Source organism: Gavia stellata, chromosome 4, assembly GCF_030936135.1.
Source record: "Gavia stellata isolate bGavSte3 chromosome 4, bGavSte3.hap2, whole genome shotgun sequence".
NCBI classification, from domain to species: Eukaryota; Metazoa; Chordata; class Aves; order Gaviiformes; family Gaviidae; genus Gavia; species Gavia stellata.
In genome coordinates this window covers 39953135-39972358 of record NC_082597.1, presented here as the reverse complement: position 1 = coordinate 39972358, position 19224 = coordinate 39953135, and the positions used below count along the sequence as shown (strand labels likewise).

Here is a 19224-nt window from a genome sequence, read left to right as displayed (position 1 = left end):
CCTGCCTGTCACATCAAGCCCTACCAGCTGGGCTGTAGACCCTGAACATCAGCCACTCATCTGCCAGCTGGCTAGATTCTGTGCAGCATATGAAGTTGTAAATACACTTTTTAGAAATTGAAACAGCAATGCCAATTTGGAATGAGGGCTGTGTTGCAAGATACTGGGTTGTGAATGTTGTTTTCATCACATCCATTTGAATGCTCTGCCTTTTCTCCCCCTCTGAACTGCTGTGGATTGTTTACCAGTCTGAGGAGTAAATAATTATCCACTAATCCCTCCACTGATACTTGGTTCCCATTCTGTCACTTAGAGCAAGAAGAATGAGAGACCCCTTGAGTTTAAAATCCCCCCAAAAGCATGGAATCTGTGAGAAGGCAGTAGCCCAGCAGCTGAGTGAGGGCAGAAAGAGCCTGCACAGATTAAAAATCTGTATGAAAACCAAGTAATAGAACTTTTAACAATCAAGTCAGTGACATGAAAAAGGCACCCAGGAATATATAAACAAATCTTTATTTAAAGCTTTTAAAGGGAACACAGTATCTAGTTTCCTCAGAAAAAGAAAAACTGAAAACCAAAAGACAAACACAATACACGTGAAAATTCTTCTCATAAATGGATCTATACTCTGTGCAATTTGAGTGGATATTTTTATTTTAATGGTTATCTACTGTGGTAGTAAGTGCGTGCACTAGTTATCTAGATGGTACGCACCACAACAAGTTCTTGAAAGTGTGTTCATCTAGGAGTAGTGGCAAAATTGCATAGTTCTTTAATTCACTATAAAACTAATCTGCTGAATAGTCATTCCAGCTAAGTGTAGTCAGATGACAAAGCAAGACTGCTTTTGGAAAAGCTATTTGGTATTTTAGGTATTATGTAATTGTAATGTCGACAGCCATTAATTTAACTCAAAAGAAGAACTGTCCTTTAAAAGTCAGGCTGTTAAGTTAAAGCAACATCTACTCAAAAGGGGAGACAACACCTTTTTAAGTATCACCGACAAATTTTACACGTAGAATATATATACACACACACACTACAGAGAGGCATTCACTTGAAGCTTTCAGTGTATCTGTGCTAAATAAAAAAACAAAGCACATACTAGTTAAAAGCAACAATTTTTCATGTTCAGTAAGTGCAATCCATTGTTAAAAGATACCTCAAGCCCAGGTTTTGAGGAATTTCTTTGTTTTTGCTTTACATTGCTTGCACAAGCTTTAAACGACAAGTAACTCAAGATAAGTCTTTGACTCGGCATGGATAAGCTGGAAAAGTTCAGTTAGTCAGGCAGGTAATCCCCCCAGAACAGACACGCCTGCCAGCCAGAAGAGCTAATACTCTAGCAAAGCGCTGGCCTGAGGAGCTGGAAGTACAATACAATAACGCAGGGGGTGTGCATTAAGAGTAGAAACATGCTACATAATGTGGTGTATTAAGCACACAGGTGACAGCAGAAAACACTTGAGGCCTGCATCCACCTGCCAGCACCGTGAATGATCAAGAGTGGCCAACAGAGCTCGGAACCGGTACGAATACTGCCCTGCTGCTGACTCCCATCCTTCCCACAGGGAAGCACCACGAACAGCAAACGTCCCTTTTTAGGCTGAGTGTTGCACAACAAAATGTTGCATCTTCCTGGAATAACTGCTGCCCCACCATACGTGTGGCAAGTTAACACGCTGAATAAATTCACTGCTTTAAAATTACAAACTCTACTTCTAAAGTTACGTCCTCCCACAACAGCAGCTTTAGATTAAAATGGGGAAGTTCTTCACCCCTGTATTAATCCCATTTATTCATTTCAGTTTATTCAGTTTCATTATGCTTCTAACAATTTTCTAATCTCTCTTCTGTAAGAACACAATTTTCCAAAACAATTATTCATGCTTTCTGTAAGAATGAGGAATTGTTTTTCCCTCAATACTAGCCTTTAAGGGGAAAAATCTGCCTGAAGTCTTCCATGTGGCTTCATACCCACAGAGACATTTCAGAGACAGCAACATTTAAACAAATTTACAGCGAGCAGAACTCAGTGATAAAGCTGTACCATGGTGACAGAATAAATGTAGTGCTTTTCATCAATTAAAATTTTGTAGCACTTTTACCCTTTCCAAATCAACCTGCTAACTGAGGTGGCAGCCACAGCCTCCTGCACAGTACAGCATGGCACACGTTTCTTCCTGTGTGCTGGCTGGCAACACTAACAACCAATGCTCAAGGAATGCTGCTCAACAAAAAGCGTAATCTTTACAGCGTGAATGTTCAATATAATCAGCGATCCAGCTACTTGTTTCAGCTGTGCAAGTTTTTTGGAGGACAAAAGTAGCAGACTTCATAACTAATAACTCTTAAGTGAGGATGCAGTATTAAAGGTTCTTAAATATTTTAATATTCAGTGCCTGTAGCCTTTTTGAGTAATGTCAGACACTGAAACAAAGCAATTTTGCCATCTGCCTCAAGTACTTCACTTTGCACTTCGCCTCCTTGGGTCAAGAGTTGAATTTCAATACTAATAAATAGCTACACAGTGGAAAAAGTCGTATTTAATCAAGAAGTAGGTTTATGGTACTTTATAAAAAAGAATAAACGCAAGTTCTTGTAGCATTTGTACATAACTATTGTCTACCTGAAATGCACAAAGGAACAGACTAAGACAATTATTGCAAATTGTGTACTGTCACGTTTTGTCAGCACCCGGCCATCCCTTCAACTTTCACGGTCACATGTTCAAAGACAAAAGCAATTACCACCCTTTGCAAATTAACCTTGAAACCTCTCGCCACCTCACTGCACCTTCCTGACCATCACCTCCCATGTTACCAGCACAACCGAACAGTCAGTTAGCTTCCTGGCAGTTCTCAGAGATGCCAAAGTATTCCAAAGGAAAACAAACACCACCAAAATGTTTTCACTCTGTTAATGTTGCACCGGCCTCCATCTTGATTTAATAAGTGTTGTTCAGGTTCAATGCAGAAGTTGTTTTAAGGGAAGGAAAAAGAAAACGAAACCATAAATCTTCCTATGCCCCTCTTAATCTGAATATAGTCTGAATATTTCTCTTTCTTTTAATGCTACAATTTCTTGTGACTGTGATTTACTATGTATGCATATTTATGTATCACACACGTACCAACAGATTAATTCAATAAATTAAACCTCAAAACACTAACTGTAAGCACAAGAGTATTTACAAACTGCAATAAATTAAGGATTAAGATGTGTACGATATTAAATAAGGATCTCAAAGTAAGAACAATCATCAACTTCTGTGCTAAAATGTTGCCGACTTTTGTGCTGCTACCCAAGGCCAGAAACACATTTACAGGCCAGAAAGAAGAGAGTGATAAACACCAGGCTGGTCACCACTCACCCCACGCGTACCGAGTGCGGGCCAGGGTGACGGCGAGGAGGCAGACCCAAGGATTTCAGCCTTTCAGACTGAAGACCTGTCCCGGCTGGGGCCAGGGCCAGAGCCAGAGCGCTGGCATCACAGCATCACCTACAGCCCCACCCCCACACTTGCCTGCCAGCGTCTCCTATAGGAACAGGAAACAGACACCAATACTCATCACTCCCTTATCTGTAAGGCATGCTTTGAAAAAATAAAAACCCTGAAGTTTTACTAGAAGTTACTAAAAATATTAAGCCAGAAAATACAATTCAAAACAAAGATTCAAAGATTCACTCTGACACAACAGTTTGGCCACAGATGCAGGAATCAAAATTACCCATTTCCTCAGCATTGCATGGAGTGGAGGGTATTTCCAGGGCTATTCTCCACAACAGAAGACATGCTAGGGAAGTACAATTTTAGATCATAAAAGGGAAAATTCATTATGCTGTACGCTCTTACTTTATCTTTTGCCAAAGCATGAAGCATTAGTAGGAAATGAAGTTGGTTTTGAAGAAAAATCCCAAAGTGAACAGCAGGGATCGTTGAGTGCTCTGACCATACGTGCCTTTTTTGAGAGCTGATTTTTTTTTTTATTATTTTTTAAGTACAGAGATCACTTAAGGGGAGCAGAAGAGAACACCAAGAACAGGATGGTACAATTTGTCCCAGCAGGAACTAGGTAAGAACAGCTGCTCTCCCAGGGCTGCAGTTACACAGCCATCACAGTGACTACAGAGAAGGTATCACACTGAAAAAGCCTAAGACAGAGGAGACAATGTAATGGACGATGCTTTTTAAGTACAGTCCCTGCATTATCGATGCTCCTCCTGAATACACATGTCTACAATTCTCTCTCAGCTGCAGATTCCAGACACAGGTATGACCGCTCTTTGGTTCCGACCTGCAGGTGCCATGGAAGAGCCTCTGCCAGCTTCACTGCACTTACTTACCAAATCAAAGATTAAGAAAAATAAATAGGAAGCAGTGTGAATTAAGGCAGGCAACCATCTGTTAGAAGCATCCCTACTTCAAAAATTTAAGTATCTGCCCACAGGACTACTCTATCTCAGGCTGAAGGATTATCAAACCCCGTGAAACCCATGAAAGGTTACTGCTGACCGAAGAACTTGAAGAACTTCCAGCCACCTGCTGTTGCTTTAAAAATTGCAAGGGGCATGCAAGAACATGAAGAAACATATACAACTGGAGTTTACATTTTGTTTGGTTAAAATGAATTATGGTAAAGCTTCAGAGATACCAGTATCTTTTAGTAGTATTTTTCAAAAATTAGGTCAAATGTACGAACAAAACATGACTCATCCTGGTAATTCAGTCTTTACCTATAAAGGTATTTCTTTGCAGGCAAGTAATAACCAAGTCTAGAGCCTCTCCTGTACAGCTTTATGTACTTTTCCTAGGTACTTCCTCGTCTTCCAGGCATTTGCAGCCCTGGTTTACAGACACTTTATACTCGAGTAACTATTTCAGCTCCCACATGAAGGTAATTATAGCAGTAAGTGTCTTTGTGCTAGCACACAGGCATCAAGAGTTTTGTACCAGTATTGTTAAGCAAGCTGTTTAACCTTGGCCTGCAGGATGGTAACACAGCACAATTCTGGCATTTAGGCTATGTCTCTGTTCTTGGCACCCCCTTGACGCTGAAACTGCTTATTTGCCATTCTCTATTGGGCAGATGATCAGCAAGGACCTGTAGAAGATGCTAAAAACATACAATTCCTCTTGTAATCTAGTTTTCCAAAGGAATAAATACAACTCACTGGTACAGAAACTCTCCACCTGAAAAACAGCTCAGATTCTAACTACATCCTGAAGATACCTTAGCTTACAAAAATACACTCATATTACCTACTCCAAATGCATGATGGAACTGAGTCAGTTAGCAGACTCCTTAATAAAGGAACTGGTAAGTTTCACCAAGTTTTTGACAAAGTACAGTGAGGAGACAAGCTAAAAACAGTAAAGGACAGGTCCCATGAGACTGATTTTGAGTTGGCCTAACACCTCACAATAGATTTTCAGAATTCTTGTGATACAAACAGTGTAAGTTGGAAAGACTACTGAATTTAAAGAATGCCTATATGAATTAGAACTACACAGCTTATTTATTTCTGCAGATGGAGGTGGACTTTTTTTGCTTACTATTTTTATTCAAGCAAATGTAGTGATCAAGCTGCATACTATACTGCTGAAGTCAAAAACAAGTGCAGAAGAGTACGACTGTCCCCTAATACTGCCTGACTTGACATTACATAGCATCTCCTTCATTTATCTTGCCTGTTCAAGTCTTTTCTCACACAGCTAAAATAATAATCAGGGTAGTACAGACCTCCAAACCCACGAAGCATTTTAAAAGCTGCTTTCTTAGGATGTTTAAGAGATAACTGTAAGACTGAACTTGGATCAATGACTTCTCAGAACACACACAGCCCTGAAGTTTACAATGCACACTCTAAAAGACACACAGTACCCTTTCTATTTCCAAAACATTAAATGATTTCCTATCACATCTTCCCCCACTTCCTGGTAAGATCTCCCCCGTAACTTGGTTACTTGGAAAAATCTAGGTTTTGGGGATGAGGGAGACAAGAGTCTATTTATTTTATTGACTTATTCAGAGGATTCTGATTGAGCCTGCTGTCTTCAGCAGTCAACAGATACTGGGATCTGGAGAATCTTCTTAAGAGGAGGCACTCACATTAATGAAATCTTCAACATATCTCTCCTCTCATAATCATTGAATTCGGGTGTGTATTTAATTCAGTAAAAAAAATACCACTAGCTTGTATGGAACATAAAGCACTTGGAAAGGTAGTTCACAGGAATTAGTTATTTCTATTGAGAGGGATTTAAAAATCTTCAAGTTGACTTATGAATAGCAGCCTAACCTCTTAACAACCCCAGTGCATTTATTTCGGCAATTACTTTTCATACCAAATGTAAAGAGACGCAAAATATCAATTTTCCAATAAGCATACAAAAATAGTTTCTTACACTCTTAACCGGTTTATGAAGTTCCTGTTGCTGCTTTCCAGTCAACATCCATCTAACTAAAATAAGTTAGTACAATCATTTGTATGGGCTGTCTGCACACCGGACAGGGTTTGTTCCTCTTCTTAAGTTTTCTCGCGCACGTGAAACATGACATGAGGTGTCCCGTTTTGCCATGTACTATGCAGCCATTTTTAGGTCTGCTCTGACATATGACACAGGGCTCTATGCTGGTAACAGGCAGACTGGATTCCATGCTTTCCTCTTTGTCTTGCATTTCTCTCTTCTCAGGTTCCTTATAGTCCTCCTGACTGCTACAAAACATGCTGCTCGATGTCGATGGCTGAGAATAATCTTCACTTTCCTGGGACTCGGAAATTTGTACTGCTTTATCCTCATTCTCCTCTACAGCTGGTTCTTTGTCTTCAGTCATTTTCACCTTCTTGCAGTCAGGAACATCAAAGCCTTCTTCAGACTCTACAGGGAAGGAACTTTCTAATTTGCTCTTTACCAGTTTATCGCTCTTTTCATCTGGAAGCCAGTCCTCACGAAGGGCCCAGCATCTGTGGCAATGTCGTGGGAGCGGAGGATTCATTTCGCTACATTCAGGACACTTCCAATAATCCTTTAGTGAATTAAAGGTTGGAACAGCGTAAGCTACTTGAAATGCTTACAACTGAAGTATTCAGATATTATAAACAATTTATTACTGCAAAAAATAATAGTTATCTTGAGCTATAGACTTGCTTATAATTTACAAATTCCATAGTCTTTGGCCCCATTTTACGGTTCTAGATGAAAATAGTCTTGATTTTAAAAAGACTCTCTGATTTTCTTTCTTTTTGCAGTAGATTTGTGAAATAAATAGGAGGTAGAACAATAATGATTTATTATTTCTTATGCAAAATTGAAGAAGCCAAACCACAAAAGCCTTCAGAGAACCTCACGAAAACCCTATTTCTGATAAAGTGGTCACCATCCACATTATTTTCAACAATGCACTTCTGAAATGGAAACTATTCAAGACTGAGGGGACATTTAACCTGTGGTATACTAAGCAAAACGGCCAGGTGAGGGCAGTGTGACACAGTAGTAGTACAGAGTAGAAAACATCGACCATTTAACTAAAAAAACCACTGTCTCAGAGGTTACTCCGTATGCTATGCTGCAAGTAAGACACTATCGCATCAAAAATACACTTCATTTTTAAGGAGAAAGACCCTTCTTAGAAATAATGCATGCCATAGGGGGAATAAAAACAGAAAAACAACACAACACCCACTTAAAAGATTCAAAGCACTTTTTTGTTTGAGTCCTGAATAACATCAATGACATCAAAAGCTTAGGAGACCAATTTTAATTCCTAAAAATAACATACAGACATATTTTTCCATACATAAGCAGAGTTAAGGTTTTAGATGGTGGCTAGCCATGTGTTTTACACACATAGTAAAGTCCTTCAGTCCTACAAACCATCAAGGGACTGAACACTTGAGACAGTTTTGGACAAGAGCTTTATTCAAGCTTCAACTGTGAAAAGCAACTATAAATCAAAAGAAAAGCAACTATAAATCAAAAGAGACACTGCTTTTTAATTCTAGTGTGCGTGCTTTTTTCACATATGTCTACATACTTTGCCTCAAACCCCTGAATTTCTTCCCACACTTCAAGAATGGTCTCACAGAATTTAGAAAAAGCCTCAAAATATATTTTTACGGTACTGTTCTGAAAACACGTTTGCCTTCACATCTGTATGCTACAGATTCCTTCATTCAGGTTGGATAGTATGATTTATAGGAAGAGTTTTTAAAATATACATGACTTTTTTTTTTTTATTTTGTGCAAAATGTCAGATTTAGGCCCCAAATAATTTCCTTCCATTAAGTCAGTAAAACCGTAAGTTAGTGTGGTTTTTTTTAATGGATTAGGAAGCTTACTAATCTGGGGAAAAAAAAAAATTAAGGTTCCTTAATAATCACATGTTCAGTAATTAAAATACCATCTTGGAATCTTCAAGCATACAAGAAAAAGTAGATTTAATTCTTAAAAAAATCACTGGTAGCAACAGAATCAATCTGTACTCCTTGATCTACTCTGTCAGTTCACCCAACTTATGACTGGCAAAGCATCAATTTTACTCACAGCTAGAGAAATCTCTGGATCTTCATCAAATGAATCAGCATCACTATCTTCATCCTGGTAAATAGTCAGCTGATACACCTGGTTTAGATTAAAAAAAAAAAAGTATTGCTGTAACGGGTTTTTTGCATTCAATTAAAGATCTGATAAATTTTTAGATAGATTTTTAATCTGATAGATTTTCTGATAGACTTTTAATCAAATGTAGTAAGTAGCGCATATATGTTAATTTATGTTAGCAATTAACTCCACAAAATCTGATGACTAGTTCAGGGAAAAAGAATTCTGTTCACACTTGTAACACACAGTTTGAAGAAAAATGTAGACTAGAGATAGAAGGTACCACTTTCTAGAATAGAGGTGATCCTTCTCTTCTGCTCAGCACTGGTGAGGCCACACCTGGAGCTGGGCTCCAGCGCTGGGCTCCCCAGTACATGAGAGAAATGGAGCTACTGGAGAGAGTCCAGCAAAGGGCCACTAAAATGATTAAGGGATTGGAGGAGCTCTCACATGAGGAAAGGCTGAGAGAGCTGGGACCATTCCGCCTGGAGAAGAGAAGGCTCAGAGGGGATCTGATCAATGTGTATAAATAACTGAAAGGAAGGTGTAAAGATGACGGAGCCAGGCTCTTTTCAGTGGCGTCCAGTGACAGGACAAGAGGCAACTGGCACAAATTAAAACACAGGAGGTTCTGTCTGAACTTCAGGAGACACTTTTTTTACTGTGAGGGTGACCAAGCACTGGTACAGGTTGTCCTGAGCAGCTGTGGAGCCTCCATCCTTGGAAATACTCAAAAGTCATCTGGACATGGCCCTGGGCAATCAGCTCTCTTGAGCCAGCGGGTGTGGAGATGACCTCCAGAAGCCCCTTCCAACCTCAATCATTCTGCAATTCTCAACACTGCTGTTGGGAGCAGGGGCACACCTCAATCCATTCTTTCTCCAAATTACCATCTTATCTCAGAGTGCAGCTCTACAGCCCTATAACCTGGTGTACATCAGTACACATTCAGCCTCTCAAGTATCACAATGACGTATGTCCCTGGCAAATTCTACCTCTGGTACTTACCGAATCTTGCCATAAGCTGATTCACCTCTTTGAAGTAACAAGAGAACTAACCCAGAAAAAAGAAAGTAATTTCTCACTTCATTCCTAACATTCCAGATAGCTAGATCTCTTGAAAATTATGGTAATCACAATTTTACTGTCTTCTTGCCTCCTAATGAAAATTTCTAAAATTGTGTTTCAGCACCTCTATGAAACATTTATATTCACAGAGGCAAGTGATTCAGAAATATCCCTTTGCAAAGAGTTACTAGGAACGTTTTCATTCAGTATTAAAAGTGTTGTCAAAGCTCAACACATACTTCTATCATTAAAAATGTAGAAACAGACTGAAGTACACATGCTGCCAGCAACTCCAAGAGCTAGGGAATGAAGCTAAACAGACTTTTCCAGACTATCAAGAGTCTGTTTCAGAGCCTACAGAAAGCCTTAGCACCGTTCTGGCTGCCTGGTGCGAGTATAATGGTGACCCAACTGCACAGGCATATAATTTTATTTAATGAACAATTGGGTGCAGTTTGTGACATAGCACACATAGTCCTGAGATAAACCTGAAGAGTTACTTCTTGTTGGAATCTCAACATGAAGTATTCCTGTAAGTTTCCTTCCCCCTCTCACTCTCCCAAGTCAAAAAAAAAAAACAAACCAAACCAAACCAAACAATTATGTACCTCATCATCTTCATCTGTGAGCTCCTGCCCTTCTTCATTATGGCTATAATCTTCTGAATAAATAGACTCAACTTCAAACTCTACACTGAACTGGTCTGAAACAGAACTGTGGTCAAACCAATCAGAGTTTTCGCTTAATGAACTGGCATCAAGATCCTGAAAAGAAGTGAAAGAAAGTACACGTTCAACCTCGCTAGACCATATCCATAACCATTACTGTTAAGATAACCGTAAAATAAAAACAAAATTACTCAGTTTAATTAGCTATGGAAGAAGTAAGACCAGCTGCTGTTAGATAGAACATCTCTGATGAGACAAACAAATCACAGGTAGGTAAAAATAAAGCCAGATCTGAAAGCCTTTTGTCAGCTCTGTAATACAGGCTGCAGTCAACCTACAGCCAGCTTGAAGACTGCTGCTACTATCTCCCTATTTTTCTCCTAAAAAGTGAAAGAACAGATGCAAGAAGATGCTGTCTTTTGGCTGCATGTCATTAAATTCTCTATTCTCATCAACTTGGTTAACCTTAATTTGACACAATGGCTAAACAATTATAAAATAGCAAGAGTGAAGATACAGTGTTAGTTCTGTCAATTAAGAATACAGTATAAGACTAGAAATACTGTTAGTTTAGCTCTTCATGACTTAACCTAACCACAGATAATTTGCCTCAAGTGCTTGCTGAAAACAACCATAAAAACCAGTAAAGGCTTGGAAAACAAATACAGCGTATCACCAGGGCACCACTATGTACAGTTACCGAAGCTGTACCAGAACTACCAGATGCCCAGAAGCACCAACTGTTCTGAATCATGGAATGTCTGTGACTGCTCTTCTTCTCTTAGCATTCTAAGAAACACTTATTCTAAAACACAAAATATATATCACATTTTCTCATTACTGTGCCAAGCAGTAAGAATCTGTTTTTTAAAGAATATTCAGAGTTAGTATTTTTAAAAATTTCACTTCAGCTTTGTCAGCAGATTGATGAAAGATCCCACTCCACCCACACACCGACTTTTCTTTCAGCCTCTTTCCTCAGACACCTTTGAAACCACTGCTGCTTTTAATTAAGAACATGATGTTTTAAGATGCAGATTTGCACTTGTGGCATCTGCAAGATTTGTACCACAAAAATACATATTTTGACTTACAGGAATGGAAAGAGAATCTGTTGAATCACTGCTATTGCTTCTTTCACGGCACAGACCACTGACTACACACCATGAGAGACTCTCATCAAACGTCAATGAAATGCTGTCTGACTTGTGTCGTTTTCTTCTGTCACTATGCAGATCATCTGAAGAATTTTCTTCTGGGCACATTCAAGAATTTTTATTACTCCAAAAACATCTATGCAATGTGCAGTTTTGAATATTCTTAACAGAAGCTTAAAACATAATTTACTTATATAGGAATTTAAAAGAAAATAAAGTCATTCAGTATTATTTTACGGGGAAAAAAGTAAAGGCACCAAGAACTTACTTAAAAAAAGACACAGTAACATTGAGAAACATGAAAAGTGTGAAACATTCCTGAAACCAGTATTTCAGGGGCTGGCTTTCCCCACTTGTCCCATCAGTACAGCTTGTAAATGGCAGTCTCCACATGCAGTAAATAAAATAATTGCAAATTTGGAAGCATTTTTACTCCACTTCTCACATGACACATTAAACCCCTCCTACTTTTAAAGGAATACAGTTAAGATCTTAATTGTCCTAGCTCCCTCTATAGTCAGTAGACAGAAAGGCACTTTCAGAGGGTTTCTGAGTCCATCCCAGAATTTGCAGGGAGACAGAGCAACTAGCTCCCATTGTCACATGCATACGAATGACCTCAATGCTAGGCAAGAGAAGTTCAGGTTCAAGCCTCAGATACCTCAACAAATTTATCAGTTAATACTTGCACTATAAGTAATTGTATTTACTCAATAGGATTTTTGTAACAAACCGTCATGACTTTCACCACGTACTAGCAAGAAAATCTTCAAGGCATACTGCGTAAAAATTGGACTCTGAAAGCATTGCTTTAAGCTGTGCTTATTAAATATGCTTGGTTTGAAGGCAAAAAGACAATGCTTTTTAAATACATCATGTTTTGAAACAACCACCTACAGCAGCGTAAGGAGTAGGGGGACAGCATTTTAGGGGTAGGTAAGTCAAAATTCAGCTCCACTGACTTTTGGAGTGTTTGGTAAGAAAAAATTTTAATAAAAGAGGTGTTGCAAAGTCAGTATGTAAGTACAGCGGAGTGAAAACTCCCCAAGAGGCCTGACAACTTGGTTCAACAGACCTCAGTAAGAGCCTGCTGCCCCCCTACAGCTGCCTTTTGCACCCACCCTCTATGGCCCAGCTTCTCCCTTGCTCCGCAGAACACACCCTGACAATCCACGAGTCTTCAAGTCTTGAATCTTTCATTGTAAAAGAAAAGAGAACAAAACACTTGTACATACTTTGAGACTTCTCTTACTTTCCCTTGGTGCTTCTTGGCTCAGCCCCTCTCTTTTCTTTTTCCGCCCTGAGAGCCCCACCAAATTTGGTGCCCCCAGGCCCAAGGGTTGCTCCTGTCCATCGTTGTCCTCATTTAGTTGTCATGGCTCCATGCTGTACTGATACTGTATCACCACAAGGTTTCTATACACTATATAAGCGGCTCCAAAGGAGCCGCTACCATCCCAATTTAACAAGAATAGTGGTTTAAAAGGAAGATTTCCTATAAATTAGAAAAAAAGTGTATATAAAAACACTATATTAAAAGAACTTTTAAGGTTGTAACAAACTAATAAATGGATGCAAAGACAAGAGTTAACAATCAAACCTACAATAAGTAAGCACAACACAGGACCTTATGTGCTCTGGGTCATGCCTAAATATTACAGGTTGTGATGTTTAACCGAGACTTTCCATCCTTTCACCAGTTTTTGTTACAACATTAAAATGTTCTTTTAATTTAGTGCAAACCGCTCAGCAATGCAGCACAGTTTTTGGACTGACTAACATAACAGTGGCCTATGATGAACACAAAAAAGTACTACACAAAAGCTGAGGAACTGAAAAATGTTCCCAAGCAACTGAAGAAAAGAAAGCTCTATGCAGTGACAGAAGGTTATCACTGCCCAGGGAATTACAACCATCAAGTCGTGAGGTAACAGAAGTAAGTCATGGAACAAACTAATGTAAGAAATTCCACAGAACAGTATTTAAGTAGAACTGTCGAGAACACTTCCATTGAGGAATTTGAGTTATTCAGGTTTACGCTGACCAGCTTGTTATTTGCTAATTATTGGAAGAAACATTCCAAATTTTAAAAATGTATTTGCCAGTGATTATTGAATAACCACAGTAAAGAGAAAGAGGAGACAAATATGATGCTTAAGTCACAAGACTTTTTAAGAAGTGCTTAAGGAATGGTCGGGTACCTACATATATCCAAAATCATCCCATGTTACTAGCAGACCTTTGATGTCTTTACCACCAATTGAAATCCAATGAAAACTGCTTTTAGAGAGCAAACAAAATGTAAAATTTTGTGGATGCCTACAGAGGGATCGGAAATGAATTTGACTACATCAGTCTATTAAAAACAAAAGTGTTCTCATCATGAAGACAACACAACTGATTAAGTCCTGCTGATGTGAGCAAGTTTAATAGATCTGTGGAACAAGTTATTCTATCATCTTACTGACAGTTCTAGAGATCTGAACTGTAACATGATACTGGAGCAATGTCAGGAATTGTGTATTTCTTCCAGACTGAACATTTTGTTTTAGATAAGCAGAGAAACTTGAATAGTATTTCACAGCCTCTCGCAAAGTCAGTAAGGCAATAGAATGTACTTTTTTTTTTTCCTAAGTGGCCACGCTACTGAAAATTCTGCATCATAAATCTGCACATACCGGATTCACTGTGTGTTCTCCTCCTAGAAGATGTAGTTGGTCGGGAAGTCACATTTGATGAAGTCTGCTTCTCTTCCAACTCTTGCATAGATTCCTGATTAACAGAAATACTGAGTAAGCCTGAGCATGAATATGAGGTAAAATGCTAGAATCAACTAATTGCATCTAAACCGTTAACACTATCACGCAAAACTAAAATACAATTTACATCTTGGAACATTTATTAAAAAAAAGTAATCACCTTTAGAACATTTTCTTCTTCAAGCTGAAACCTGGTGTCATCCTCAGGTGTGTCAGCAAGTGCAGAGCCTGAAACCAAACCAAAACAAAAAAAAGGGTAATACAGCACAGCAGAAAAAAGTCATTTTGGGACTCAAAAACACTAGAGTAAAAGCAAGGGAGAGAAGTTAACTGCACACAGGATTTACAAAGTAAATTCCACAGAACTTACAATCCAGACATTCTGCAACAATGGAAAAAAAAAACCTCCGTTCCTTTGCTTTTCAGGTGTGCGCAGCACCTTCCTTGTAACATTACTGAAGGATGAAAGTGGGGAGGAAGAAGAAATCTCAACTGCAAAGTAGCTCAGAATTTTATTATAAATGCCTTCAAATGAAGGCTATGCATTAGCTGTGATTCTGCAGATATGAAAGAATATAGGCAGGAAGTATTTTACACTTCTTCCTCTCCAGAGTGTATTTTACTAGCTATCATCTTAGCTGAACACTGAATTAAAAAGACATTAAATAGAAGAAAAAATAACTGTTATTAATTATATATGTTTACTACCAGACAGACCGTGAATTAATAAATTACCTTTCAAGAAAAGAATCTGAGAGATAATTTAAGTTTGCAAGCCTAACAATAAGGAATAATAAAGAGAGCATGTTTCCCCATCTTCAGCAGCTGAACATTCGCCTTTAGGAAGAATAAGAAACAAAGGGTGTCTTACTATGGATTTAGAAGCCAACTTACAAAATGGCTTCCATTGTTTAACTTCTGGTTCACTCCTTGTATATGCCAAAAATTACAGCCATATTGAGCATTTTTATACTGCAGGAAAGATGACTTTATGTAACAGTTCTCCATTTATGGAGTAGCTATCCACAAAGTTACCACAAAGCTACTTTTCTAAGTATACAGACCTTTTAAAAAGGGGACTCAGTATAGCTGAGGGTGACCAGTTCTAAATGTACTCCACATTCAGTTTTGAAAATTAGAACACTAACAGAAAGAATAAAAAGCATTTGCTCTGACTTCACTGCTGGCACAAGTTCAAGAAGCTCATTTTTGATATTAAAACTTTATGTTGTTGAGGGCTTTAGCTGTAAGAAATACAAGCAAACGATGAATTTTTCAATTTAGTCCTCTTTGTGTTCAGCTCTGATTGTGCTTGTTCTGGTTCTAGTCCGACAAAATTACCCAAATGCTGTTCAGATTTTTTTTTTTTTCTCCCCCAAGAAGAAACAGTGTTTGCTTTGATTCACTATTCATGATCACTCTGGACAAAAGTCTGTAAAGCCAAATCGCTAATTATGGAGCGTTCGATATTATCCGATCACTACATGCAACACGCCTTAATGTAAGTTGTATTTTTCCCCACTACTATTTCCCAAAACAAAAGGTCCTCCCAAACTAGCTTACCTTGTGGATTGATTGCTATCAGATTTCTGGAAATCATTGAATATAGTCTCCTTAGATGGGGATAAAGAAAGACATGTTCCAAGTTAGCTACATGTAATTATAAAAGAGACCTTACCATCTTTGAAGATGCAAAGAGTTAAAAAAGGCCATATGCATTATGTTCTCCATTATTTCACAACCAGACTCTCAGAAAAGAATCCCATTTTACCTGTGTTCTTTTACTGAAAAGCTTGTTACTCCAAATAAATCCCCCAGGAGATCATTTGCACAGTGTACAATATGTTGCTGTTTTTCATCATATAATTGTTTAGACATAATATATTGTCCAAGATAGAATATTACCTGTAAAATAAATGACATACACAGACATTAAATATCCAGGTTCTGTTGTTTCAAGTTTACATGTAAGAGAAAACACATGAAATTCACTGAGATTTGCTCTTCTGGCTTTGATTGCCTAGAACTCCCTTTGAGCTGCGATTTTCATCTATCATTACTTAAGTACTCTGCTATTCTACTGACCACCAGATGGTTTGTTCAGATTTTGAGAAACTTGCTAAACACCACCTAACAAGTCAGCAGGAAAATAAAAACAATACCTTGTCTGAGTATCTTCGAGATAAGCTGTGAACTACACTGCCCCCCATTCACCCAAAACAAAACAATCTATCTGTTTCACTGTAATCCACCTTTAGTGATTAAAAGATCTCACCTCCTTCATAGTAAAAGTGTCCTTTTCTGCACCAGCTAACTTTAACAACTTCAACAATAGTGGCTTTGGTTTAACCTGGTGGGGAAGAAGAAAGACAGTATGCACCCATTATTCACCAAACAAAACACTATTTATACAGGTTAGCTTCCTCCTTCTCTATTAATCTGATACACAAACACAGAACTACACTAAAACCTATCCACATCCAGGTTTTTTACTTTGCAAAGTTAAACTTCAAAGAAAACAACACAAACCCAATCGTACTAAACTTCTCATACACTGTACATCTTAGCTCAAACCCCAATCTTTCATTGGTACATACAGATTCCTCAATTTGAGCTACAGGATTCATTTGGTGGTTCCAAGCACAGGGCTGGGTCCTGGGGAATTCAGCTTCACTCCTTTAGTCATTACAGTGACTCCCAAAGGGAAGGGAGGAAGGCAAACGGACCTTTGTGACTATCTGTCAGGTCCAGAGAGCAAGTCACAAAGCAAAACGCTGGTCCACCTCTTTCCTAGTCTCTTCCTGTGACAGTTTCTGGGGCTGCGGTTTTGCATTTGCCAGCTAGGCTGCTTTACCCCTGAAGACTTTTTGCAGCTGGATTAAGCACACCCTGTCCTTCTCATCGTATTTCAATCACTCCTACCTCCACAATGGCCTGCCCTCCACCCACTGTGCCAGCAGAGTTACATCTGCAGCCAGTCTATGACAATTTCTGAAACAGAGGAGGGAAAATTCAAAAAACAAAAAAACCCAAAACAAACAACCCCCCCCCCCTTTCTTTTTTTGTCTTCTGGCAAGACCAGTGTCCTGGTCCCATTCACTGCACTGTTCCACAAACAGCTATGCCAGTACCAGTGCAAGAGATGAGAACAAGCTGCAAGGGCTGCCACAACTGCAAAGAAAATGCCTGCAGAGCCACTGACGGTTCCCAGTACAGTATATCCTAGTATTGCCACTTTAACAATAGCATAACCATTCTAAGAACAGGCTAACATTTAGCTATCCTAATATATTCCCTAAAATAAGAAAAAAATATTATAAAAAAGAAACATTTTATAGGAAAGCATGAATAAAATATCATGAAATAAGGAATAAATGCTTAAGGGAAGGGGGCGGAACTTCCCTACATTCCATTTCAAATATCTGCCAAAACCAACGTTAAGTTTTAGTGCATTAACAAGAGATCAGTTGCAAGAATCACACATAACGAAAACAATAAACAAGCTTGTGGACAATGTTAGATGTCTATTCACTTCCTCCTAAGTGCTGAGTTATTTAGAGCATGTGGCATGTATTACAGTTTCATAAAGGAAGCAAACAGTAACTTACTAAACTACTAATGACAGCTGAGCATAGGAAGGCAAAGCACAGTTTCAGATCTCTGAATCCACAACTAGACTCATGGGTTCAGATCCTTTTATTCCCCAGCCCTCTCTCTGGCCAGGCAGATCTGACACCAGATGATAGCATCACATTATGACTTAAAAAAAGAAGAAACAAATGGGAAAAAAAATAATCACCTTTGAACAGTCTGCTGTTCTGTTACTGTGCTTTTTTGAAGTTCTGCTATCAGTCTACCCTTTTAAGCTCTACCCTTCTACAAAAAGTAATCCAGTTCAAATGACACTGCACACATGCCGTTTTTAACTCGCATCTCGGGTATAACACATAGGCTTCCATCCTCAGGAAATGTTATGCAGAAAGCCAGGACAGCAGAACTGTCACTATATCATGGAAAGCCTGGATATCCAAAGCCATAAACACAAACGAAGACTCTTACTACAACTTGCTTATGAATTCCAATAGCAGAGAAAATGAAAATGAAAATGCCAAATTCAAAAACCGTCAGTTGTAATGACAAGATTATTTCACAAACAGTGTATGTTTTGCACAACGGAGATCTTCCACAACTCCTCCGTTATGAACTGTTAACAATTTCCAACCATGACCAATCGGACCGTAAGATCCTTTTTACTGAAAGAAAGCAACCTGACTCTCAAAGGTCTCCAGACCTAAACCATCACCCTCAACTCTCAACCACGAATGAGAAGGATCTGCTTCACAATTACAGGATCAAAGAGAGCCCATCTTCACCGGATTTCCTGGCTTTTCTCTAACCATCAAAGCGGCCCTTCTGAATTAGCAGATAAAAACTCTGCAAAAAACCATGAAAAACTCGCGCGTCCAACGGAGCTACTGACCAGCGCCTCTTGCTCCGAAGCGGTGACAGAAGAGGCATCCGTAAGGGAGGACATCTTGGTATTGCACATTTGCCTGCAATTAAGGGGAGCACAACCTCAAAACGCGGAACAGAGCTGCACAACCCAGGCTCCCCCCGCGCAGAGACGCCCCGGGGCGGGCGCAGGGCCGCGCTCCGCAACCCTGGCGGTGCCCACTCACCTCGGCGCCCTCGTTCAGCCGGGCTCCGGCGACGGGTATCTGGGCCGAGTCGGGCCGGGCCGGGCCTTATATAGCGCTGCCAAGAGGAGGCAAGTCGGGGCTTAGCTCCTCCGCCGGCCGCGGCCCGACATGCCCGAGCATGACCAGGAGCGGCGGCGCTGCCCAGTCACCGCGGGGGGCGGGCGGCGGCCGACGCTGACTCACCGCAGCCGCCAGATGCGGGGGAGGGGGGGCGGCGGCGAGAAGCAGCCCCGTCTCCGCGCCCCCCCACCCCGCCGCCCGCGGGCC

General features: G+C 39.6%; 1 protein-coding gene across 2 annotated transcripts; it reads right to left on the bottom strand.

Moving 5' to 3' along the window:
* Positions 1-494: 494 nt before the first annotated feature.
* Positions 495-18994, bottom strand: MDM2 (MDM2 proto-oncogene). 2 transcript variants are annotated; one of them, XM_059816133.1, is made up of 11 exons: positions 18937-18994; positions 18738-18810; positions 16533-16607; positions 16029-16162; positions 15821-15870; positions 14418-14485; positions 14177-14270; positions 11436-11596; positions 10282-10437; positions 8549-8626; positions 495-7031 (listed from the first exon to the last, which is right to left on the bottom strand). In XM_059816133.1, the coding sequence occupies exons 2-11, from the start codon at positions 18804-18806 to the stop codon at positions 6462-6464; spliced, it is 1455 nt and encodes a 484-aa protein (XP_059672116.1). In that variant the 5' UTR covers positions 18807-18810; positions 18937-18994; the 3' UTR covers positions 495-6461. The 2 variants fall into 2 exon arrangements, with proteins under 2 accessions (XP_059672116.1, XP_059672117.1); XM_059816134.1 differs by having other exon boundaries at positions 11436-11593.
* Between the last annotated feature and the right edge of the window lie 230 nt (positions 18995-19224).